This window comes from Vombatus ursinus, unplaced genomic scaffold (assembly GCF_900497805.2).
Source record: "Vombatus ursinus unplaced genomic scaffold, bare-nosed wombat genome assembly UNPS02014791.1, whole genome shotgun sequence".
NCBI classification, from domain to species: Eukaryota; Metazoa; Chordata; class Mammalia; order Diprotodontia; family Vombatidae; genus Vombatus; species Vombatus ursinus.
Window position 1 is genome coordinate 50,900,323 of NW_020954569.1, and position 26,884 is coordinate 50,927,206.

At 37.9% G+C, this 26,884-nt stretch overlaps 1 protein-coding gene across 4 annotated transcripts in view; it reads left to right on the forward strand.

The window, feature by feature from the left end:
* Window positions 1-26,884, forward strand: part of KIAA1328 (KIAA1328 ortholog) — a 468,197-nt gene that overhangs the window by 339,973 nt on the left and 101,340 nt on the right. For 3 of the 4 annotated variants that reach the window (XM_027868902.1, XM_027868903.1, XM_027868905.1), the window contains exons 8-9: window positions 1,972-2,079; window positions 15,663-15,743. In XM_027868902.1, coding sequence (XP_027724703.1) covers window positions 1,972-2,079; window positions 15,663-15,743 — 189 coding nt within the window. The remainder of the gene's footprint in view (window positions 1-1,971; window positions 2,080-15,662; window positions 15,744-26,884) is intronic. The other variant, XM_027868904.1, reaches the window with a different exon arrangement.

Consider the following 26,884-nt stretch of genomic DNA (forward strand, 5'->3'; position numbering starts at 1 on the left):
AGTGACCTTGGACAAGGCACTTAACCTCTATTTGCCTTAGCTTCCTCATCTGTAAGATGGGTATAGTAATAGCATCTATCTCCCTGTGTTGTTGTAAGGATCAAATGAAATATTTGTAAAGCCATTAACAGTGTCTTGCATATAGTGAGTGCTAGAGAAATGCTGTGGTTATTATCATTGTAATAATTATTATCCTTGTTGATAGTTCATAGGATCAAAGGAATCATAGATTTAAAGTTAGAAGAGACTTTAGAAGTCATTTAATCCAGTCTCTTTATTAAACAGGTGAGGAAGCCAAGACTCAGAGAATTTAAGTGTTTTTCCCTAGGCTGCAGGGCAGGGAGTAGTGGATCCAGCACTGGAACCAGATCCTCTGCTCTTCAATCCAGCACTGTTTCCACTGGATTATGTTGTTCTCATAGCCAAATCTTTTGGTAAAAATGTGAGGCGATTACTTTTCATGAACAGAAGATAAAGTATTCCAAAACTAGAGGGAGCAGCCACAGAGATCTCAAGGGGACATAGGTGCTCATTATTTCATATGCTTATTTTTGAGCATTAGGACATAGTCTCATTGGTGTTGCTCAAGTATTAGATGGCATGGTAGATAGAGCACAGAATTTGGAGTCAGAATTCTAATCCTGCTTCAGACACTTGCTAGTTGTGATCTTGGAAAAGTCAGTTAACCTTTGTTTACCTAGTTTCTTCATTTGTAAAATGGGATTAATAATAGCACCTACTTCATAGGATTGTTGTGAGGGTCAAATGAATTAATATATATAAAATGCTTTGCAAACCATAAAGTGCTATGTAAAAATTATTATTATTATTATCGTTATTATTAGAGACTGACCTGCAAATAGGAAGCATGAGTAAAGAATTAGAATTTGTGATGAGGGTAAACCTAGTGCTTAAATTTGATAATGGTTCAATGAGAATGATTCTTTCCTTTTACAGGGCTAAGTGAAAAAGTAACCGAGTCATGGAGTTATAGAGTGACTATGGAGCTCAGGCTGTCACTGGACATTGGTGTTTGTGAGGGAGAAGCTAGGAACAGGACTCTTTAGGCCATTGACCTGAGTAGCCATCCTCCTGGCACTTTGTAATCTACAGCTGAGCAGGGGATATGCAGTGCCACAACAGCATGTTGGTGTATGCCACTCTGAGGTATCAGCTGCTACAAGGCTTCTGAGTAAATCTTCACCTGTTTATGTCATGATTCCCACCTTTTCTCATTATGACCTTACCCTATTTAGCTACATTTTATTGACAATTAGCAGATTCTTACCAAAGTTTTCAACGTCAGTGAAATTTGCTCAGTGTTGTCCAGAAGAGGGTCTCAAGCTTGCAGTTAGCATTCACTTCATACCCCTTTCTCATTACTTAACATATAATAGATCAAACTCCAAATTCTGCCTGAGACATTTACTGATTTTTCAACCCTGAACAAGTCTCTTACTTTCTGTTGTCTTCAGTTTCATTATCTAAAACTATTATAACAATAGTACTTAACTTCACAGGGTTGTTGTGAGGACCAGATGAAATTATATCTGTGAAGTACTTGGAAAACCTATAATAGGATTAATAAGTATTATTAAGTATCATTTATTATTATCAATTTTTTCTCTTCCTTCTTAGGCACTTCTGACATTCTCTTCCATATTGTTACTAACCTAAGTCACAGCATTCTGTGAAGCCTTGAGTTTCTAGAAACTAGATTTTTTGTCCTCTGAGATTATCCAGTTTTGTTTTTCAGGGATGTTCCCCCATGCCTTTTTCTTGGACATAAAGACCAGCATTGTGTGTGTGTGTGTGTGTGTGTGTGTGTGTGTGTGTAAATTTATGATATATTTTGTATCTAATGTGATAGAGATTAATTTCTTATAACCCAGAGTCAGAGTATAACTTTCTAAGGGTTTCTAATTCCTCAGTGTCTGCAGGTTTAGGAACTCACTGTATCCATCTTTCCAGGTTAAAAAGCCAGGCTGAGTTTAATTCAAGAGATACTACCTTTGATGAAGCACTCAGGAAAACCCAAGAACCGAATCTTTCATTGAATGGAATTGACACAGGACTAAGGTAATCCCAAAAGGATGCAGAAGTGCTCCCTTCACTCCATCCATCTCATTCATCAAGTACTTTTTTTTTTGCTTTTCCCTCCAAATCATTGTTTTTATTTGCTTATGTGTTCTCTTTCACCATGCAATTCATAAATTGGCATTGATTTATTTTTAAATTCACTAGTAGTTTGGAGTCCTTTTCCATTGTTAAGAAAGATTCCCAGTTGTATGTGCTTTTTCTATGTGGAAAATGTCTTAAAAACACATCAAGTACTTGAAGATCATTATTTTTCTCTTGGACTTCAAAAAGCTAAGAAGCTAAGTCTACATTTTTTATGGATCTGTAGTCTTATATAAAAGAACCCACCTCTCAATTCCCAAGAGGAAAAATTTTACAGTATTATCTATATGATGAATCTTTAGTTTGATTGCAGAGCCATTACTTGTGAGGAACTCTTAAGAGAGGCACATTAGTGGGAAGCCATTTCTCATGTCAACTGATAAAAGGCCAATACTCTGGACAAGAAATGTTTACAGTACTAAAGCTGAGATCATTAAAAAGGGGCAGTTAATAAGTTATTTTAATATTTGAAGTATAGTTAAACTACACATGCATATAAAAATGTTTGGGTATGTACCTGTTGTCCAAAGGTGCTACTACTATTATTTGACACTGGCCAAGAAGTGATGTGTATGAACACTGTTCCATAAGACAGTGGAGCCTTTAAGGCAGCAAATCTTTGGGCTTTCTGTTCTCCTTTTGTGCTTTGAAATTGACAGCATTACTTTTGTCAGACTAACCATTTTTTAGCTGCCATGCTACAAATAAACAGAATCGCTTTCTTTTCTTACCTCTCAAGGCTTAATGACCCTTTCTTTATCTGAACCAGATAAATAAGTAAGACCTTGGACAATACCAGACAAGTCCACAACATATGGAATTGCCCAAAAAGATTTAGGTGTATCTGCTGAATATCTATGCCCCTAACCCAAATAATGACTTCAGAAATAAGGTAAAAATATATACAGGTTTCAAATCCCCAACAGATTAGGATGCAAGATTGTTGTTGTTGTTGTTGTTGTTGTTGTAATATGCCCGTGATAGACTATGATGCTTTTTCAAAGTTAATCTGTATCATAGCAGTTTAAGATACCCATATCAGCTACTTCCAAAGTCTGGCAGACAACCACTGGGAAATGTGTTTCCCATCTTCTGTCTTCTTTTCACTAAGGTTACTCACTCAAGGCTGCTTAAATTATTTAATCTAATGTAAGGCTGGAAAAGGCGAAGGCGACAAGTTCATTTGTCTCCTTTATATAGTTGGCTGTGGAAATGGTGTTGTCTTAGATATCCCAGAGAGAGCTAGAGATGGGACAAAAGGGAATACTGTACAGCCCTGAACAGTCTGGCTCTTTTATTAAAGAACTTGGTAGAATTGTTTAAATACCAAGTGCTGGTGGTTTTGGAAAATACAATCAAGAATTGTTGTGGAAATGACCCTCTTTTTACCTTCCAAGCTGTTTGAGTTTGCCAGAGGAACTCCCAAGATGAAACTTAATTTTAAACTGAATTTTGTTTATCTGGAAATTTAAATTATCTTAGTATTAAAAAATACTCAGTGTATTTAAAATATTAAACTTACTCAAGTGAGGCATTAAGAATTTGGAACTAAAATAAATGATATAATCAGGAACTGAAAACATATTTTTTTATAATTAACAGCTCATTTTGAGTTAATTATATACAATTACCAAAATCTAATTGCAATTTATTCTCTATTATCTGTGGGAAGAATCACAGGCTAGGGAGCTTGCATCTCTGGCTTCCTGCATAAATGCTATAGAATGAGAACAAATACTACACAAGTGCTTAATGACAAACAGGAGCAAATAGAAGGGCACAGCTGGGCCAAACTATTGGAAGGTAATTGTTGTCTGAAATGAGGTAGTGACTTAAAAAGCCAGAGGCAGCTCTGTTAGGGCATCAATCCTTCCTTTTTTTTTTTTTCAGCCAGCCAAAGATGACCCTTTTTACACAAATTATAAGTTGTTTTCTCTGATTTACCCCTGACAGTCTGCCCAATTTTAGGCCTTTAAAAAGGCTTTAAAGTGTTTCAGAATCACTTTTAAAGCATTGGGTCCAGTATTTGGTCAGTGCTACATGCCTCCACATTTATGTGTCCTTTTATGTGGCTTGTAGACCAGGTAATATGATTGACATTTCTGCCTTTGTTAATCTAGGTATTAATCCAGCTTTTACTGCTCTATTCCCCACATGAGTAAGGAAAATCAAGATACTTATTCCATTTTTTTTCTTTCTCTTTTACCCATAGATATATCAGTCTGACAGACTGGAGGAACCGTGAGAATTTTTTTGCCCTTTACTGACTTTTCAAAGCATTTCCCCTCTGTTTCTTTCAAAATTTCCTTAACATCTTGTCTGTTTAACACCAGTTAGAATCAACTTCATCTCCTTCACAACCTGTTTAGTTCTGACATCATAAAACTGAATTGAAGCCTTCCAGATATGAATTATGGCTTTGTTTTTGGTGAAGAGTAGAAGAGAAGTTCCTGAGTCTGAGAGGAGATATCTCTTCAACAATAGAAACAAATTCCTAAGGGCTAAATATAAAGTGGCTTTTTCCATCTTCTATGGCAGAATTACAATGTGGAAAAGAGTGTAACCTACCATCTCCATGTTTCCTTTCCAATAATTTCTCCCAGAATCTTAGGAATTAATGCCTAGAACTGCAGCATATATTTATTGCTTATGGGTGGGTAGGGTTACAAAAGCCCTCCATGGGATCTTACCAGCATACATGCAATAAACAGTGAAGGCACCGTGATATCCATCTGTGAAGAGAGCACCTACAGTAGTAAAAGCATGACTCCAACAAAAACGAAGTCCATCAACTAGCATTTATTAAGGGCCTGCACTGTGCCAAGCACTAGGCTGAATGCTGGGGATACCAAACAAACAAACAAACAAAAAATAGTTTGTTCTCTCAAGGAACACTCACTCTAATAGGAGAGTCAATAGGCAAACGTGATGTACAAACAACATATTTACAGGAGTTTGTCTGAGAAGGAAGGCACTAAGATTAAGGGAACTGAGAAAGGCTTCCTGCAAAAGGTGCAATTTTAGCTGAGATCTGAAGGAAATCTTTGAAGCCAGGGAAGCTATGAGGGGGGAGAGAGTTTCTGGAATGTAAGACAGCCACTGAAAACTCCTCGGTTAGGCAATGGAATGCTGTGTGCAAGAACAGCTAGGAGGCCAGCGTCACTGGACGACAGAGTACATGAAGGGATGAAAAGTATAAGTGACTAGAAAGGTAGGAAGGGTTCTGGTTAAGAAAAGCCAAAACAGGATTTTATTTGATCTTGGAGGCAATAGGAAGGGCTCCCTAATGAGTGAAATAACACTTTCTCATAAAAAGATCAACCAAAATTGGAATTGTACACTTACGAAAGCAACATATTTTATACAGTGATGGGAGGTGATTAAACTGTGAACCACCCATAGACTGGCCTTCCTTCCCAGAGTTCAACTCTCCTCTTTGACTGCTTGACAGCAAGTCTTAGTCCACCTTAAAATATCATTCTTCCCTATAATTAGTGTACTAAATTAACTGGTTTTCCACTGAAGTCAGTCATTTCAGGCAAAACAGCCTTGTCCAAAGATTTTAAAGAAGCGAGACTTGGAGAATCTAATAATGCTGTCTTAGGCTCGTGGCTATTTGGGTTTTTATTTTTTAAAAAAATTGTAGCATGAATATAGGAAAGTAAAAAAGCCCTTAGTCAGTCAGGAAACATTTATTAAGCACTGTCCTAAGCCCAAGAATACAAAGAAAGTCAAAAGATAGTAGTCTCTGTTCTCTAGTTCACAATCTAATGGAGTCAACATGTTACTGTGTACAAATATGAAACTATGTACAAGCAAAGCTATATATAGGAACAATTGGAAATAGTCAGTAGAGGGAAGGTAGAAAAATTAGGAGGGATTGGGGAACACTTCCTATAAAAGGTGAGATTTTAGCTGGGATTTGGAGGAAGCCAGGGAAGTGGGGAGGCAAGGATAAGAAGGGAGAACTCTCCAAGAATAGAGGACAACCAGTAAAAATTCTCAGTTGGGAAGTAGAGGATCATGTTCCAGGCTCAGCAAAGAGACCAGTTTCATTGGTGGAAGAGTACTTGTTGCATGGGTGGGAGTGAGGAGTAATAAAGTGTAAGAAGTCTGGAAAAGTAGGTGGAGACCAGGTTATAAAAGGCTTTAAATTAACCCAAGTATTTGTATTTGATCCTGGAGGTGATAGGGAGTCACTAGAATTTATTGAGTAGGGTACTGAGGATAGAATTTTCTTAGTTAGATAATGTTAAAGTATACCATCTCTCCATGAATGACCTCCTTTCTGCATGCTTTTAGACACAGTTACTTTTTTTTCCAGTCCATATGTACAGACCAGAAGTTTATTAAGTAACGATTTAGTCAGTCAAATGGCAATTAATAAATCAACAGAGAATGTGGATGTAGAATTATCTGGGTATCACATACCCAAAAGGAAGTCTCAGATTAAAAAAAAAATAAGAACGTTGATAGTATCCCTGATTATAAAAAAGACCAAATAAATTATAAAAACATTTTGCTTCATCTGCTGCTTATAAGTGGAAAAATAGTAGTGATTCTCATTGTGGGTATAAAGCTTGCTCTTAAGCTGATAACAAAAACTTATTTTAAGTCTTATGTAAAAGTAACTTTCTTCCCGGCCAACAATCAATATTAGTGGAGTTGGGGAATCTAGAGCTTCATTAGTGCTTGAGTCTGGTTGTTTTGATAACCTCATTCTCAGATTTATTTTTAACAAAAGCATTGTGAAGTTTAAGTTTATTTGGGAGGGACTAGGAGAGGGAAACTATTTAGTTGTACTCTGAAATTTTGTGTCAAAGTTTGTGTTAAAGTAAGAATCAGTGTGTGAAGGAACATCTTGGAAAGGGAGCTATCTAGCAGGTTCCTTGTCTGAGATAAGAATACTAAAAGGCAAGTTCTAAGAATAAGAAGGAAGGGAATAAGCATTTATAGAGTGCCCACTACATGCCAGGCACTGTGCTAATTGTTATTTGGTCATTATTCAGTCGTGTCTGACTCTTCATGACCTCATTTTGGGGGTTTTCTTGGCAAAGATACTGAAGTGGTTTGCCATTTCCTTCTCCAGCTCATTTTACAGATGAGGAACTGAGGCAAACAGGGTGAAGTGAGTTGCCCAGAATCACATAGCTAGTGTCTGAAGCCAGATTTGAATTCAGGAAGATGAGTCTTCCTGACTCCAGGCTTAGCACTCTATCCACTGTGCCATCTAGCTGCCACTATGCTAAGCACTTAGACAAATGTTACCGCATTTGACCTTCCCAACAACCATTCGAGGTAAATGCTGTTAATATCCCCATATTACAGTTGAAGGAAATGAGGCAAACAGAGGTTAAGTGACTTTCCCAGTGTCACATAGCTGTCTGAGGCTAGATTTGAATTCAGGTCTTTCTGACTCCAGGCCCATTACTCCATCCACTGCTCCAGTTAGCATATGTGAAATGGTCAGGAATTTCCCATTGTCCTTAACCAATGTTAGGCATAACCCCCCAAAATTAGAATTTGTAATAATGCATATATCACTTAAACTCCTTCTTTGGACACTGAAGCCCAGGGCTTAGTTGATAAAACATCTGTAAGTCTTCCATTTTCTTTTCCAAAATTGTGTGAGGTACTACCAATCTCATTTCCTTTTAGAAGTTTAAATAAGCCATTCATGTAGATTCTTTTCTATATATATATATGTATATATATACACAACGAAACACTTCTTATTTCAATTGTTTATTCCTCTGAAGGAGAGATTTTTCACAAACTGGAGCACGATGAATGGCAATAGAGAAAACACTTTATAGGAAAATTTCTTTGCAATATTGACATGTAGGACCTTTCTGTGACTCTGTAAATGTGCTTCACAGGACTCTAGGGAGGCAGAATTAAGTGTGGTGACTATTTAAATTAATTTTTCAGTTGTTTTCAAGCATACTAAAGGTTCTATGAAGTGGTAGAAAAAGTCAGATGTTTTGAAAGATTTTATTTTTAATAGTAATAGCACCATTTCTTTTACTACCAGGCCAGATGAAAAGTTGATTGAGAGTTAGAAAGACTAGTGAATAAAATTTCAAAAGTTAAACTTCTTCAGCTCTTGCTGCTTCAGGTCACAATCACATATATTCAGTGCCCTTTTCCCTTTTACACATACAGGCACACATTTTGAAAAGCTAATGGATTCTTTTATGTAGAGGCATACATGAGATACACCTATACAGGAAAGGTGACAGTATACTCATTTGGAAGTGAAGTGGGAAGAGATATCTGTGTTTCTGACCCTGCCCTTTTTTCAAAAAATATCTGAAAGCAGACGATAGCTGTGATGACTTACGGTGGTTTGCTGTGGGTGGGTGCCTGTCTCCGGAGAACTGGCCATTACATCTGTTACAGTGCTAATTTGCGAGAGTCCCACAGAGAAAATTTTAGATTGAGCTCAGCTGATTTGTTTTTCACACTGCTCCTGCAGTGAAAAGGATTGATTTCTGTATGCATTTGCTATTTGGTGTACTCTCCTTTGGAACTCAGTGCCTTCCAGCCTTAATCCTTTAACCTTGAATCTGAGCACTGGGGCTTCATAAGGATCAGGCTGTTTGATGGAAAGAGGACTTTCTTCGTTGTACCAGGTGGCTGGGTATGGTATGAAGCAAGATGGATCTTCAGACAGTTGATCTTCGTTAACAGAACAAAGAAATATAAAAGGAGAAGGGTTTTAAAGGGGATTATGAATAATCTCTAGGAAGGTGTGGGGTATTAAACATAGCTGTTGAGGAGGAAATGGCCCTCCAGCAGAGCTAACTGCGATTACCAAGCATCACAGACCAAGCAAGTAATGGTCCAAGTGACAGTACATCATGGAAGAAGCAAGTGGCATCCACAGAGAAGAGTTGGGGCAGGCCCGGCAGCTCCCTGCAGGGCAAGATTTGTGGAAGAACTGTTCACTTACCCTACTAGCAGAAAAAGTGGTTCTTTGGGCAGCAGGGGGAGTTCATACTGCTGCGTTTTTATGGGATCATTAATTATATGTTATAAGGCAGCTAAGCATGGCATTCCTAATTCAATGAATTCCATTATAAATGGCCTTTTCATCTTCTTCAGCTCATTATGTTAAATGCGTGTGACCTGAAGTTTAGCTAAAGTTATTGTTCAGGTTAACTTTCCTTTAGTGGTTGCCCTAATTTTAGAGAAAGTATAATCTTTCATTTTTATGAAGATCCAATATACATTTACAGTACTTGGAGCTAATTTAATACTGGGTTTGAACCACTTTCCTGTCTTCATTTTAGTAGTTTCTTTGGTTGCATCTGAAGACTTTACCAAGTATTCTGTGAGCCGCTTTCAGAAATACTTTCCAGTATCCAGACTCTATTCTTTGTAAGCCTCCCTGGCCTATTGTTGGAGTCATCATTGTTGTTGAATTCTTTTTCAGTCTTATCTGAGTCTTCATGACCTGCTTTGAGGTTTCCTTGGCAAAAATACTAGAGTGGTTTGTCATTTCCTTCTCCAGCTTCATTATGCAGATGAGAAACTGAGGCAAACAGGGTTAAGTGACTTACCCAGGGTCACATAGCTGGTAAGTGTCTAAGGTCAGATTTGAACTCAGGAAGATGAGTTTTCCTGACTCCAGGCACTGTACTCTATTCAATGTGCCACCAACTGCCCAGCTCTAAAAGCCATCCCTTATAGAAAACCTTTTCTAAGTTTTTTGAAAACATTTTCTATTACCAATGACTCTTCCTCTATATTTTAACACCATTATGCAGTAGTTGTGATGCCTTCAGAATGATACGGGTGTTTAGTATATACCTCTAAACTGAATTATATAGTCCATGCTTCATGCTGGTCTACTTTCAGCAGACCTGACCCAAGCATCTTCAGTGAAATCTGCATGAACTGACAACCTCTCTTTTGATCTTGGTGAGTTGATTTCCTGGAGTTTTGTAGGATCATACTGTGTCACCTCTATATACTTTATCAATGCTCTGAGTACTGTTCATACAGTATTTGGTACTACCATAGAATTTAGTCATATAAGAGTCCACTAAGCACTTGGATAAACCTGGTATGATCCATGAGGGCTGCAGCCTCTGGTCTCTGTTTCTGCCCTCTCCAAGGTTGGTCATGTGACCTTGTCTTTTGCCTTTGTAGACACAACACAATAGGCATTTAGCACAGCATATTTTTATACCAGCTGGAAATTTAGGGTGTTTCCCCACCAAACCTAAAAAAACTCTCCTTATTTTGCTTAGTATAGCAACCATGTTAGCCACAGTGTACCTTCTCTCATTCTTTTTCTTTTTTTTAGCTTTTATTTACTATTTCATTTTTTCCCAGTTATGTGTAAAAACAGTTTTTAACATTCATTTTTAAAACTTTGAGTTCCAAATTCTTTCCCTTCCTCCTTCCCCAACCCCTTTCATTGAGAAGGCAAACAATTCAATATAGGTTATACATGTGTAGTCATGAAGAACATATCCATAATAGTCATGTAAAAGAAAACATACACAAAAAATGCCTCAAGAAAAATAAAGTAAAAAAAAGTATGCTTTAATCTATATTCAGACACTATCAGTTCTTTCTCTGGAAATGGATAGCATTTTCTATCATAAGTCCTTCAGAATTGTCTTGGATCGTTGTATTGCTGAGAATAGCTAAGTTATTCAGAGCTGATCATCTTACAATATTGCTGTTACTTTGTACACAGTACATTTCACTTTGCATCAGTTCATGCAAGTCTTTCTAGGTTTTTCTGAGAATATCCTGCTCACCATTTCTTACAGTACAATAGGATTCCATTATAATCCCATACCACAACTTGTTCAGCCATTCCCCAATTGATGGACTTCCACTCAACTTCTAATTCTTTACTCCCAGAAAAGAGGTACTATAAAATATATTTGTACATTTTTTCCTTTTTGTTTTTATCTCTTTTGAGATACAGACCTAATAGTGGTATTGCTAGGGCAAAGGATATGCATGGTTTTATAGACCTTTGGGCATAGTTCCGAATTCCACTACAGAATAGTTGAATCAGTTCACAACTTACTTTCTCTCATCCTTGCAAAGCCAAAAGGAGTAGTATCTTGGAGAATAGCTTATAATAGAGACTCTGGTCTTTTTTAGCTAAATAGTAATCCTTCCTCTTTACCCATTCCACAAAGCATTTAGAAACCTTATCTGAAGTATAAGATTGATCTTCAAAGTAGACAGTCACTAGTCTATCTGGTCTAGACTTACCAGTCCATTCAAAGAATCTGTTCATGTATTCAGAATTCATATTAAGGTCTCACTAGGCAGCTAGGTGGTGCAGTGGGTAGAGAGCTAAGCCTGGAGTCATGTAGATTTGATTTCAAATCTGCCCTCATAAACCTAGCTACTCTGTGACCCTAGGCAAGTCCCTTAATATCTCTTTGTCTCAGTTTCCTCAACTGTAAAATAGGGAGAGCAGCACCTTCCTTGCAGGGTTGTTGTGAGGATCAAATGAGATATTTGTAAAAAGCACTTAGCACAATGGCTGGCACATAGCTGGCACTATATAAATGCCTAGTTCTTTTCCTTCCCCTTCTTTCCTCCTTTCCCTCTTTCTCACTATAATGCTGCCATAAGAGTCTTGTCATTCAATTCAATTCAACAAACCTTTTAAATGCCTACTGTTTGCAGAACATTGTCATAGGAGCTAGATGAGAGAAAAAGTTTAGTTTAGTCCCTAAGTTCATGGCGTTTACAACCTTGTGCAGGGACATCACACACACATACATGCAAATATCCATAGTACAAAGTAACACATGGTAAATTACATGAGAGGTATAAATAAACCTTAATGTATGTAGCCATGTATCTAGGAAGAGACAATCTTAAAAATGACTTTATATTAATATACTTTTGATATTTCATTAGATAAATCTCATAAATGAAATCCAAGTCATGCTCAACTTAAAACAAACTCCATTCTACAAAGAATAATAGTCTAAAGGAAACCACCAAAAAATAAAATAAAATAAAATGATAGTCTAAAAGAGAGTCTAGTGCCAGATGACCACATGGATTATTATTATTGTTGTTATTATTATACTCCAATAACAATGACCAAGTTTAGCACTTTTTTCATAGGACCACAGAATTTTGGAATTGGAAGGGTCCTCACAAGATAGCCTTTGATAGAATATTCTATTTTGTACCTAAATAAAGAAATCCCTCTCCAGTGTCCTTGGTTCTTCCACTAATTTTCTGTGACCTCCTTGGACAAACCACTTCTCCACTTAGACGTCCCTTATCAATTAAATAGGAATAATAATGTTTATACTTACATTTAATAACCTCGCTGGGTTGTTGTGAAGATCAAATGAGAGGGGTGGAGCAGAGGTTTAGAGCTAGAAGAGACATTAGCCATCATCTCGTTCAGTCTCTTCATTAGAACATGTCAGAGCTAAAAAGAACCTTAGAACACAGAACAGATTGTTAGAATATGGAAGGAGTCATGGGATCATAGTCATTAAGAATTGCATGGGATCATAGATTATAGATTTAGACATCATCTAGTCTACCCACCTCATCTTATGGATAAGAAAACTGAGGTCCAGATAGGATAAGCAATTTGTGGAAGGTGTCAGAATTAAGAGGTGGTAGAGCCAGGGCTCAAGCTCAGATTTTCTGACTCCAGGTCCAAAGCTCTTTACCACTACACTATGTTTCTTCTATCCAATAAACATTTTCTGCCAGCATCATTATCACAACAAATACTTGATTGAGTGGCTTAAACATTCAGGACTAGACAGTAGATACAAATAGAGTAAGATCTGGTCTTACATTGTTCTTAAGCAAAGCAAAGTTGAAAACATACCTGATTCAACCTTTTGAGGCACTGTTTCTGACTTCTATGTTTTGAAGGCAAACAGTCTTAAAACAATATGAGAGAAAATTGCACATCCCAATGAATGAGTTGACACCGTATGCTGTCATGTTACTGTCTTTTATGAGCAAATGGATATTATATATTCAGAGTTAGCAAACCCCCACCCCTTCCACATGTGTGACACCTAAAAGTGAAGTTTTTGATGAAAGACACTCACTGTACAGACACAGAAACCTGTTTGCAAAGCAGTGTGACTTGACAGTTTTGCCCTTTTAGTGTTTTCAGCCCAGTGCCAACTTTCCTGTGCAGAATCTTTCAATTTTGAAATGTTTAGAGACTGGATGAAAACACTGATACTAGCAAACCCTCCTCTAGTTAGGAAAAATTAGTACAAAGTGTGCTAAATACAAATATTAGCATTAAAATGGCATGATCTATTTCTCTTCAACTGGTCACATCAGGTAATTAAAGCCTTTTAGTCTGTCCACATTCAAGTAGTGGTACATAGCTTTTGGCGAGCTGAGTCAAATGGGTTCCAGTGCATGGTCTGTACAGGCTGCTGGAAATCCATAAAGCTACGTATATCAAAGCTGGCTGCTCTAATTATGGATCCGTTTGAATGTTTTCTTTCAGTCCCTCTAAAATGATATTTTTCATTTTTCTTGCTCAGCTCTTTCTGTTACATTCTCATTTATCTTCAGTGGATGGTGGTTCTATGAATGTGACCCACTGGCAAAAGATGGATTTCAAAATTGCTATTCATTTGCTCAAAGCTGCCTACTATCAACAGCTGTGAGCCTGTTCAGAGGCTCCTGTGGAGGAGATGGTGTGTATATACTTACAGACATTTTGAGTGCATGAAAACATAAGGGGTCTTGTACCATGCTGGTGGGCCCTCACTTTTTACAAAAGGCTCATTGATTATAAGCCTAATTTTGCCAGCTTGGTTTTTCTGACTCCGTGTAGTAATAAGAGCACCACAGAGAGGTCCTTTGCTCTATTTGGACCAAGGAAACAAGGAAGAAGGCAGAATGTGGCTTTGATAGTTTCTTGCTGCTAGCATTTTCTCTGCAAATACTGGAATTCCTGGTTGGGTATGTGCATGTGTTGGGGGTAGTGGCAAAAGGAGAAGGGAATATACATTATTTTTGTGCCATGTATCTAACATAACAAAAGTGAGCTCTTTAAATATGTTGAGGTAAAGGTCTTTTTGAGGTTCTGGATAATTCCTTAAAAAAAATTTTTGAGGATAGACATTTTGCTAAAATGGTAGCAAGTTTTATCTTCATGAGGTTAATGAGGCAGTTTGAGCAAGGGAACTTTAGATTGTTTCTTTAAAGTTTGTCACATAATACAGTTTTTATAAAGAATAAAAAGAGAACTCCTTTTCAGACATGATACTTAGGGTTGTAACAGCTGGCAGGTTTCCAGATAGGTGTTAACATAGCAGTTAGATTATCTTTCCTTTACTGAAAGCTGACAGTTTAGGTAGCTGCTGTGGTCTATAGAGCAAGTAAGCTCACAGCAGAGGACTAATGGTGCCTGCCTCCCACCTCTCACCATCACTGGACTGTTGTCTCCAGAGATTTGTGTTGGAACAGACTTTGGAACTTGACTTTAAAGTTTTGGTGAGGAAAAGAAAACAAAGGAGATAATCACTCATCGTTATTTATGAAGGTATTTAGTTGAAACTGAGAAAAGATGTGGGGAAAATTCAATTCAACGTGCTGATTGGCATGTGATTAGTTATAATGAGCTGGAAATAACAAAATGTTATCTTAAAGGTCATTTGTATGTTTTGTCCTAATTCTTCATAGGAGCATAGACCTAGACCTGAATGAAACCTCAGAGATCAACTGGCTTTTTTTTTTTTTCAACATAGCCTTTTTACTTTATAGATGAGGAAACTGAGACCCAGGGATGTTAAATCATTTGCTTAGGATTACGAAGGTAGTAATCATTAGAGACAGAGTTTAAACCTGGCTCCACTGATTCAAGGGCCAGTACTCTTTCTACTGCATCACACTGCCTTCTCCTCTATCCCTCCTTCACTACCCCCCCACCTAAACTCCTTAAATTCCCTAATATGATATCTCTGTTCCTATACATTATATTTTTAGCAAGGACTGCAGTTATATTGTAATTGCTTCTTGAATGCTCATAGCTTTTTTCTTCCATTTCCAGAAGCTAAATGTGGATATGTGTGTGCATATACATATGTGTGTATCCATGCATTCACATTAATCTTTACATTGTCTCCATGAGATATAGGATAAGCAAAAATGTTGCCTTATGGTTTATTGATGGAAAAATTGAGGCAAAGAAGTGTTAATTGATTTAGCCATAATCATATAATGCTATTTTGAACCCTAGGGACACTGTTGTATACCAATCCTGGATCTGTAGACCTTGTCCTAGCTTTCCCTTTTCCTGTTGCCAGTTGCTGGAGACTCAGAACAATACCAGCGAAGACAGTATGCCTATCTGGGACTTGCCCTCATCAAATGCTGCTATTGCAGTGATGAGCTCAACCCAAGGCTCCCAGTCATTCCTTCAGATGAGTGCACAGACAATGATTGCTTGCATCTAGGGCCATGTATATTCTTCTTTGTGCTTCTAGATCCTGGCTCTGTGTCCAGCTCTGGGGCTCTTGTATTGCAGAGATCAGTACTGACCGCTGGCTCGCAAGTCCACACCTGAGGTAATTCAAATATATAACTCATGTATTTAACTCTCTAGGATGCCCAGAATGTGGACTTATTCCTTAACCTGCCTTCAAATCTTTGCTTGAACAAATTCACAGATTGATACATACTCAGATGTACTAATTCACAGCTTGCAAGAGCAAATGTTTCCACACAGACATCATATTAAAGGCACATGAGTTGTTCTCAGATTCGACATGTTCACAAAATTTTGAACATTGAAGTTAACTAGGCTTCCAGCACCTTAAATGCAGTTTTGCTCAACCACTTGAGGACAGGATTAACTGACCACAACTACTTCTGCTATCAAAAGCAACTTTAGGAAATGTTCCAGAGACTTTTCTGAGAACAGAGGGTTTAACCTGGGGTCTCTGAGCTTATTGGTTTTTTTTTTATTTTAATAATTATTTCAGTGTAATTAGTTTCCTTTGTTATCCCATGTATTTTATGCATCTAAAAACATTATTCTAAGAAGATGTCCATAGACTTGACTAGACTATCCAAAGGGTCCATGACCTAAAAACCCAGTCTTAAGAGTTTTGGTGGAAGAGAGGAATCACTCAAACCATGGATAGCTGTGAGCCCACTTTGGCTCTGCCTAAAGCTATGATTCCTCAACTCCTCACAGCATATCAAAAACATAACTCATGGAAAATATAATCCAAGATCAGGAAGGAAAAGATTCTGGGGAAGCAAGCAACATCAAAATTAGAAAGGTTGTCAAGTAGAGGAATGTGACACAGAAGAGAAAGTGAAGAAGAATCTTCAAACTTCCAGAGCCATTAGACAAACTCTTTGGAGGAAGAAACAGGAGCTAATACTCCTTTGGAGGAATTTTCCATTTTAACCAGCAGGTAGTAGGAAATATCATACTGCCTTTAGGAAATAAACATGTCTTAATTGTTGTCAACTCAGCAGCTATGTGCAGATCCAACATGACCAACTGGGAAAGCTTTCCTGGGGCATGTGATGAATGGGATGGAAAGCTACTGAGACTTATCAGATGCCTGAATCACTACCCTTTTTCAATGATTTATGTCAGGATGATTGGAAAGAATTTTAAGGATTTTGTAAAAAAAAAAATTAAGAACATAAATATACAGGTAATGTTTTATCACTTCTGATTGAAAGATGGGACTTTGAAAGATAAAAGGAAGTGGAATCAAGATAGCAGAGTAGCTAGAAGTACAAGCCAGGTCCCCTTCCACACCTCCTACACAAACATCTAGAAAAACATATCAGACTGAATCCTGATTAGGAAATCTAAGAAAAAAAAATCACAAGTAATTTTTCATGCCCAGATTGGCATAGAGAGGAGAGATGTCAGCAGACACTAGGGGAGGAGTCTGACCAGCAGCACTCCCGCAGAGCATTCCAGCACTGAGGAACTAAAAGAGGACCAGACTGCACACTGGGGCAGGAAGCAGCAAGCAGAAAGAGGTCCCAGGAGGTCCTTAAACAAGTGCAAGATAGTCAGTTCTAGGTCACAGGTCTAGGATGTACTGATGAGGGCTCTGTGGTACAGTGGTAGAGACAAGCAGTTGTGGTCATGATCCATGGGTATGTACTGAGTGGGAAACGAGGTCAAAAGCAAGCAGTAGCTACATGGTTCTTATCCTAGAAGAAGAGGGACTCCGTTTTTGCCTCCAGTCCAGGGTGAGGCCTACAGTGGAATAAGCAGGGTAGAAATCCCAGCCCAAAGGAGGACCAGCAGTTTAGTCACTCTCAGCCTATAGAGCCTCCCAGTGGGCTGTTAGTGGCTGAGTCTAGCAGCAGTCTACTGAAACTTCCAACCACAGGCCAACAGAGATCTTGCTCAGGCCTAGACCAGAGTCACACCTAAGTCAGGAACTTGTAGAGCTCAGACCAAGGAAGTGAGTAGACCTTAACCCTGGATTGTATCACTTTGGGAACACTGAAAGCTTCCAGATCCCTAGCCTGAGCTGTCACTGATTTCTTGGAATAATACAACATTCACCTCAAAAAAGCAACAGAAGCTGAATACAGATCAAAGCATACTAGTTTCTCCCTTTTTTTCTTGCATTTTTTTCCTTTCTTGTGGTTTTCCCCTTTTATTCTGATTCTTCTTTCACAACATTGCAAATGTGGAAATATGTTTAATGTGATTGCACATATACAGCCTAAAAGAAAAAAAAAAAGCCGCAGAAGCACCTAAGAGGACAGAAGTTCAATGCGGTTATTCCCCTTAGAAGTATACAGAGCCCAATCCCAAAACAAAGTCCAAAGTCAAAAAGCAAGCTGAAAGAATGAGGGGAAAAAATTACAGGGAACTTCAAGACACAAATCCAGAAGAAGAAAACTACTTTAAAACATTTATAAGTAAAGCCACCTCAGAACAATACAAAACAAAAAAACACACACAAAAAACCTCCACAGCTTTGGCACATGTCCAGCCAGAATTTCTGGAAGAGATAAAACAAAAGTTAAAAAGAAAAACAGCTAAAAATTGTTTTAAGATTTTAAACTAAATGAGAAGTGAAGGAGAAATGGGAAAGAAATATTTGGAATGAGCTTGGAAAAAGAAGTACAAAACTTTACTCAAGAAAATAACTCTTAAAAATAGCATTGATTCAATAGAAACTCCTTAAGACATGGAAAAATATTCAGTCAAAAGACTGAAAAAAAAAACAAGACTAAAGTTAAAAGACTGGAAAAAAATAGAAGAAAAGGTAAGCTATTTCATAGCAAAAACAACTGACTTGGAAAACAGATTAAATAGAGATAATTTAAGAATTTTTGGACTTCCCTAAAGTCATAGCCCCCCCCCCAAAAAAAATGAGCCTAGGGCATTCTTCTATTTCAAGAAATCTTGAAAATTGCCCATCAGTTACCTCCTGAAAGAAGCCTCAAAATGGCAATTCGGAGGAATATTATATACAAAATCTGGAACTCCCAGGTCGAAAAATTAAAAAAAATAACTGCAAGCAGCCAGAAAAAAAATCAAGTACCATAGAGCCACAGTCAGGATGACATAAGATTTACCAGCCACCACTGTAAAGGAACTGAGAGCTTAGAAAATAATATTCCAGAAGACAATAGGTCTAAGGCTTGCAGCCAAAAAGAATGAATGTACCCAGAAAAACTTAGTATAATCCTGCAGGGGGAATTAGGTCTTTAATGAAATAGAGGACTTCCAAGCATTCCTTACGAAAAGACCAGAGCTGAGTAGAATATTTAACATGTAAATATAGGAATCAAGGGAAGCATAAAAAGATAAACATGAGTGAGTGATCATAAGGGACTAAACAAGAATAAACTATTTAGATTTTTATATGGGGAGGTACTACATGTATCCCCTCAGAACTCTATTATCATAATGGATCTAATATCATAATGGATCATAGAAAAAGTCTTAATTAGACAGAGGTTCAGGTACTGTATCTGTTATGTTTAGAAGATATTAAAATGAAGAAGTGAAAGGCAGGGAGAAAGGAGTATACATGGTGGAAAGCAGAAGGAAGAGTAAGAATGGGGGAAATTTTTTCACATACATGGAGTATGCAAATAGAAATCTACAACTTGGAGGAAGAAGTACAGGGAAGCAGGTGACATTTGAACCTCACTCTCATCTGAATTGGTCAAAGGAGGGAAGAATACTCATATACATATGGTTGGCTACAAAAATACATTCCACCCAACAGAAAAATGACAGGGGAAAAGGTTAAAGGAATGGGAGAAATAAAAAGGGAGGGTAAATTAAAGAAGTGATTATTCAGAAGCAAAACAAACTCTTAAAGATGTGACAGGAAACAAAGAGAAGGAAAAGTATAAGAGAATAGGATGAAGGAAATATGCAATTAACCATCATAAATGTGAATGGAATTAGATCACTCATAAAACAGAAAATGATAGCAGAATAGATTAGAAACCAGAATCCAAAAATATATTATTTACCTGAAGCACACTTGAACCAAAATATACACACAAAGTTACAATAAATGGCTGGAGGAGAATCTGTTATGCATCAGCTGAAGTAAAAAGACAGGAGTAGCAGTCATGATCCTAGACAAAGCAATAGCAAAAATAGAACTAATTAACAGAGATAAACAGGGAAGCTACATTTTGCTAAAAAGTACCATAGACAATGACACAAATTCCCTGGCCAGCCTTTCCAGTAATGACTGCATCTTCACTCATTCTCTTCTACTCACTTGTCAAAGCAGGGGCGTTGCTCCCCATTGCCACTTCTAGGTTTTCTCTCTACCTCCATCTCTTGGTAACCTTTCTTACTTAGAGGTTTATGCTATTTAGATCTACCCACCAGTCAGAATCCTGGTAGCTGCTGTCAACAGATGCTGAGGTCATTTACATTCCTTCCTTAATAAGTTCAGTATCACAATTTTTCTCTCCCCAGCACCTGCCCTCATACTAAGAGACTTCAACATACATATTGACTATCCATCACACTCCCTAACCACTCAATTCCTCAACCTGTTCACTTCCCATGAGCTACTCCACCCCACCCCAGCCACACACAAAGATAGTCATACCCTTGATTTTGCCATCACCCACAAATTCCAATTCAAGAATTCTGAAATCCCTTTACCTAACCATAATGTATTGGCTTTTTACCTCTCCCTCTGCCTTCCCTTATAAAACCCTACTCTTTATTCACACCATGACCTTCAATCCCTTGACCTCTCAATTCTTTCCCAGGTCATGTCCCTTGCACTAGCCACTCTTTACTTTTTTTCCCACCTTGACCTTTTGGTGAGCCAATTACAACTCTACACTGTCCCCCCTCTTTTGAATCCCTAGCCCTCTTATCATATTGTAGATTACACTCAGCCATGCCTCAGCTTTGGATCACTTCCATCATTCCCAAAAAAGGTGGAGAAATTCAGGAAATTGTTCTGACTGGGTCCAGTACACATTTATGTTAAACAACCTCAACTAGACCCTCTCTTCTTCTAGGTAGCATCCTACTATACCTCCCTTGTCAGCTCACTGTCCCACTCTCTACAGTGGCTCTTCCAAACTTTTTCATCCTTCCTTAAACCTCCCATGACTTTCCCTCCCCCATAAGCTTCCTCTTCTCTCATCTATCACTCAGAGGCCTTCTGCTACTTTTTCCTCCTTCACACTAGTCTCACATCATGAAGTGGCCTTATTTCTTATGAAGGTTAACGTCCTCTCTTTGTTGAAGTGATCCCATTCCACCCATCTCCTCCAACAGATGCCTCCTCTGACATCCTAACTCTCACTTATTTTCAATCTCTTCCTGTCTATTGGCTCATTCCTTACTACTAACAAATATGCCCACATCTACCCCATCCTGAAAAAAAATCAAAAAGGCCATCTATAATAGGGGCCTCCACTTTGTCTCCTCTCACTCTTCTTAATCCCTTGAAGTTGGGCTTTCAGGCTTATCATTTCACCAAAACTTCTCTCTCCAAAGTTTCCACTGGTCTCTTAATTGCCCTATCCATGACCTTTTCTCAATCCTCATTCTCCTTGACCTATCTGCAGCCCTTGACACTGTTTATCACTCTCTCCTCCTTGATATTTTCTTCTGTCTAGGTTTTTGGGATGCCATTCTCTCCAACTGCTCCTTCTCATTCTCCTTTGCTGAATGCTCAGCCAGATCATGCCCTAAGATCAGATCTCCCAAACTTTTGTCCTGGTCCCTCTTCTCTTAACTCCCTCTATACTACATCACTTGATCTCATCAGCTTCCGTGGATTTAATTATCATCTCTATGCTGATGATTCTCCAGTCTACCTCTCCTGCCCCATCTGCTTTGCTGACCTCCAGTCTCACATCTCCAACTGCCTTTTAGACATTTCAGAATGGAAATGTCTAAAATAGAAACCTCTAAGTAAACATCTTAAACTAAACATGTTCAGAACAGTACTAATTATCTTTCCCTAAATCCTCTTTTCCTCATACCTTCCCTATTCTGTAGAGGACAACACCATCCTCCCAGTCCCTCAGGTTCACAACCTAGGAGTTAACCTTGACTCCTTACTATCTCTCATATCCCATATCCAATCTGTTGTTTCTGTTTTACCTTTGCAGCATGTCTTTTATGTGTCTCAGTCTCTCCTCTGACAGTGCTACCATCTAGTATAGGCTCTCATCCCCTCATATGTGGACTATTGCAAAAGCTTGCCTCAAATCTTTCCCTACTCCCTTTTCAACTTTACCTTTTGACTTCCTTAGCCTCCTTTAAGTCTCATCTAAAATCCCACCTTCCTCAGGAAGCCTTCCCCAACACTTCTTAATTCCATTGCCTTCTGTCTTTTAATTATTCCTTGTTTTATCCTGTACATAGCCAGCTTTGTATATAGTTGTTTGTATGTTGTCTCCCCCTTTAGAATGTAAACTCCTTGAGGTCAGGGACTATCTATTCCCTCTTTTTGTATCCCTCTTAGCACAGTGTCTGGCACATAATAAGTGCTCAATAAATGTTTATTGATTGATTAATATCACAAAGATATCCATCACTAAAAATCACAGTCACTATCACTATGACTGGAATGGATTTATTACAAGACTGCCATGCTGATTCAGTACTATGAGTAGTATAAGCATAATTGACTTTATTACTAACAAAATTAACAAAAATAATGTGATTCTATAAATAGATTCATAAAAAGCTTTTGACCACATATAGCACACATTCCTGTTTAAAAAAAAAAACTTAGAAAACATAAGAATAAACAAAGCTTTCCTTAATATGCTAAGTCATATCCATCTAAAACCAATAGCCAGCATTATTTCTAATGAGGATTAAGTTAAGGCCTTTCCCATAAAATTGGGGTAAAGCAAGGATGTTCATAAACACCATTACTATATAGTGCTAGAAATGCTAGCTATAGCAATAAGGTAAGAAAAAGAAATTGTGGATTTATAAGCATAAACAAAGAGAAAACTCCCTCACCCCCCCCAAAAAAAAACTTTTTGCAGACAAAATGATGGTTTACTTAGAGAACCCTGGACAACTAGTTGAAATAATTAACTACGTTAAAGTTTCAAGATATAAAACAAACCCACACAAATCATCAGCATTAGAGATAGTATGAAATACTCAGGAATCTACCTGCCAAGATACACACAAGAAGTATAAACACATTACAAAACATTTTTTCTACAAGTAAAGATAAATCTAAATAATTGGAGAGATATATTTCTCATGGATAGATTGAGCCAATATAATAAAAATGGCATTGCCTAAATAAAATTACTTTTTCAATGCCATGCCAATCAAACAAAAAAAAATTCCTTTATAGAGCTAGAAAAATAATAAATTCATTTAAAGTAGCAAAAGTTCAAGAATGTCAAGGAAATTAATGAAAAAAAAAAGAAAATGAAGAGGGGAGGGTCTACCAATGTCAGATCTCAAACTACTAAAAAGCCACAATCATCAAACCACTTTTGTGCTGTGTAAGAAAAAGAAAAATTAATTAGTCAAACACATTAGATATACAATATACAGAAGCAAATGAGCACTGTAATCCAGTATTGATAAACCCCAAAATCTCAGCTATTGGGGCAAGAACTTTTTATTCAGCAAAAATTTGGGAAGACTAGAAAGTACTCTGGCAGAAGCTAGATATTGACCATCATACCTCATATAACAAGTTAAGCTCCAAATGAGTACCTGATTTAGATACAAAGAATGACATCATAAACAAATTAGAGAAGCAAGGAAGAAATTATGTCAGATCTATGGAAAGAGGAAGTGTTTATGATCAAACGAGGTAAAAAGGATCACAAAAGATAAAGTGAACAGTTTTGATAACATATAATTCAAAAGTTTTTGTACAAACAAAACCTGAAACTGCTGAAATTAGAAAATAAGAAAGAAATAGGGAAAAAAATCTTTGCAGCTCATTTCTCAAATAAAGGTCTCATTTCTAATTTACATACAGAACAGAGTCAGATGTATAAGAATAAGAGCCATTCCCCAATTTGTGAATGACCAAAGGATATGACTAGGTGTTTTTCAGAAGAAGAAATCCAAACAATCAGTAACCGTTTAAAAAAAAACTCTAAATCACTAATGATTAGGGGGAAAAAAAGAAAATTAAAATAGCTGAATTGTCACCTAATATCTATCAGAGTAATAAAGTTGTCAAAAAAATGAAAATGACAAATGCTGGAGGGGATGTGGCAAAACAGGTATATTAAACAGATACATACATGCATGATGAGGTCTAGAGGTTTAGGAGTGCTCAGACCCCAAGATCATGACGTGGGCCCTGCCTGAATAAATTCAACCCAAATCTTCTTTCAGTCAGAGAAAAGTTTATTAGAGATAAATCATATAAGCCAGACTCTTAAGGAATCTGAACATTAGCAACACCCATAGGGAGGAGCGGGCATGAGACAGTCTCAGCCTTTTGGGCATGAGAAAGTCTCAGCATTTGAATGGGGGCCAGGGTGGATCTTATATACACTAAAGTAATTTTGGGTGGCCAGAGGAGAGGAGAGGTCTGGGAAAAGGGTCTAGGTGAGAATATTGATTGGAAGGTCTGAGAGATTGAATAGATAATGAAGGGAACTGGAAGGAAGAAGTTTGAAGGGCATCTGAATAAGATCAAAAGGTGGGGCTAGGGCTTTCCAAGGGAGATAAGGGGAGTCATTAAGGAAAAGTTTAAGGGTTTTCTGGGACCGTAGACAAATGGGAGCCAAATTCTTCTTGGCGAAAGGGGCAAAGTTCTCGGCTTCTGAAACGGAATGATGGGCCCATACCCCATCATACGTACATACATATATACTGGTGGAACTGTCCAGCCATTTCAGAAAGCAATTTGGAACTATGCAAAAAAGCTTTCAAACTGTGCATTTCCTTTGTCCCAGCAGTACTAGTATTATATACCAAAAAAATTAAAGAGGAAAAGAACCCATACATATCCTCAGATAGAGAAGTGATGGATAAAGAGTACAGATGGAGGCTTATGATTTTGGTGGGGTTTAGGCTTTTGATCATGGCGAATGTGTGGAAATTTGTTTTGCTTGACTATACATTTGACTATACATTTTTGTTACTGGATTTGTTTTTCTTGTTTCACAGCTGTGAGATGAGTAGAAGAAAAAAGAGAATTCAGACCTGGAAATAAAATAAAATTGATTTTTTTTAAAAGACATAGGAGGATGTTGGAAGTAAGTAGCTAGTTAGATAGACGATCCAGAAAAATAAGATTTGATTTTATAGATCATAGCTCAAAATATTGTAATGACTGATTCTTGACTAAGTATGAAATGTTATCTTATGAGGGAAGAATGTGTTGAGTCAAATACTTGCTGAGGGCTTTAAACTGAATATGGAAAGGATTAGGTAGAAAAATTCTCACATGAAACTTAATTCAGATGCTGTAGAAGATGTCAGGTACAGCTCAGATGAGGAAAAGAGGGAGGTGGAAATAGTTTGGAATATTCTCTCTTTTTGTAATTTCATCAGTGGCAACAAGTTGGAAAAGTGGATGGAGTGCTGGGTCTGGAGTCGGGAAGACCTGAATTTAAATCCAGCCCCAGACACTTACTAAGCCGTGTGGCCTTGGGCAAGTGACTGTCTTCCAGTTATTCAGCGGTAAAATGGAATAATAATATCACCTTCTTCTGTGTCCTGTTGTGAGGATCAAAATAGTAGGTGCTTAATACATGCCTGTTTCCTTCTTTTTTTCATTTTGTTCCTCAGGTTCAGTTATCCATTCCTTGTTAGTGATTCTCAAATCTGCATATTTCTAATCCTTATCTCTCCCTTGAACTTCATGCATTTATCACCAGTGGTCTACTATAGCTCCCTACCTTTATGTCTCATTAGCTACTTAAACTTGTTATGACCAGAATAGAGCTATCTTCTCTTGAAGTCTCACCCCAATATACTCTACCCCTACCCCCACCTGCTGCCCCAAACTTCCCTATTCCTGTTGAGGGAGGCAACACCATCCTCCAAGTCACCTTGATTTGTAACAGTATTTCTTTGTTATTCTTTGACTCCTCTTTTTCTCTATTACCTCCTATTTCCAAGCATTTGCTACATTTTGTAAATCTTACCTCCACAACTTATTTCGCACTGTTCCTGTCACAAGGTTACTACCCTTGTCCCAGCCTTCAATTCAGCCTCCTCATGTTTTCCAAAGTCATCTTTCTAAGGAACAAGTAGTTGTTACACCCTTGATCTAAAACTTTCATTGTCTGTCTGTTACTTCTGTGGTAAAATACAAATTTTTCAGCCTGATGTTTCACATTCTTTGAAATCTGGCTCCATTCAACCCTTTCACTTATATTTCATCACTCCCATTCACATATGCTACGGCCTGTTTAAACTGTATCCTGGGTATTCCTTGTACTTAACATTCTGTCTCTTACTGATGAGGTCTAGAGGTTTAGGGGTGCTGGAATCCCAAAATCACGACACATGGGTCCTGCCTGAAAGAATTCGACCCAAATCTTCTTTCAGTCAGAGACAGAGTTTTATTAGGGATAAATCATACAGGCCAGACTCTTAAGGAGTCTGAACATTAGTTACACCCCATTAAGACAAGCAGAAATGAGGAAATCTCAGCGTTTAAATGGGGGCCAGGGTGGATCCTATATACATTCAAATAATTTTGAGTGTTCAAAAGAGGGGCTGGGAGAAAAATCCCGAAGCTGGAGTGAGTTTAGGGAGAATTCTGATTGGAGTGTCTGGGAGGTTGAATAGACAATGGGAATAGATAATGAAGGGAACTGGAAGGAAGAGGTTTGAATGGGGTCTGGATAAGATCAAAGGTGGGAAATATACTAGGGCTTCATTAGATTTTCCAAGGGAGATAGGGAGAGTCTATAAGGAAAAGCCATTGAGTGGAATATAGCCTCAGATAACCGTTTGAGACCAGAGTGAGTTTAAGGGTTTTCTGGGACTCATAGACAAATGGGAGCCAAATTCTTTTTGAGGCAAGGGGCAAAGGTGTCGGCTCAGGCCCATGCCCCATCATTACCACTGTCCATGTATAGCACTTGTTCCTCATCCCTACCATGTGTTCCCTCCTCATCCTTACCTTTCAGAATCTTGCTCTTCCTTTAAGGCTCACTCAGGTTCTATTTCCTGTCTTTTCTTTTCTCAGATTAACTCCTCTCTCTCTCTCTCTCTCTCTCTCTCTCTCTCTCTCTCTCTCTCTCTCTCTCT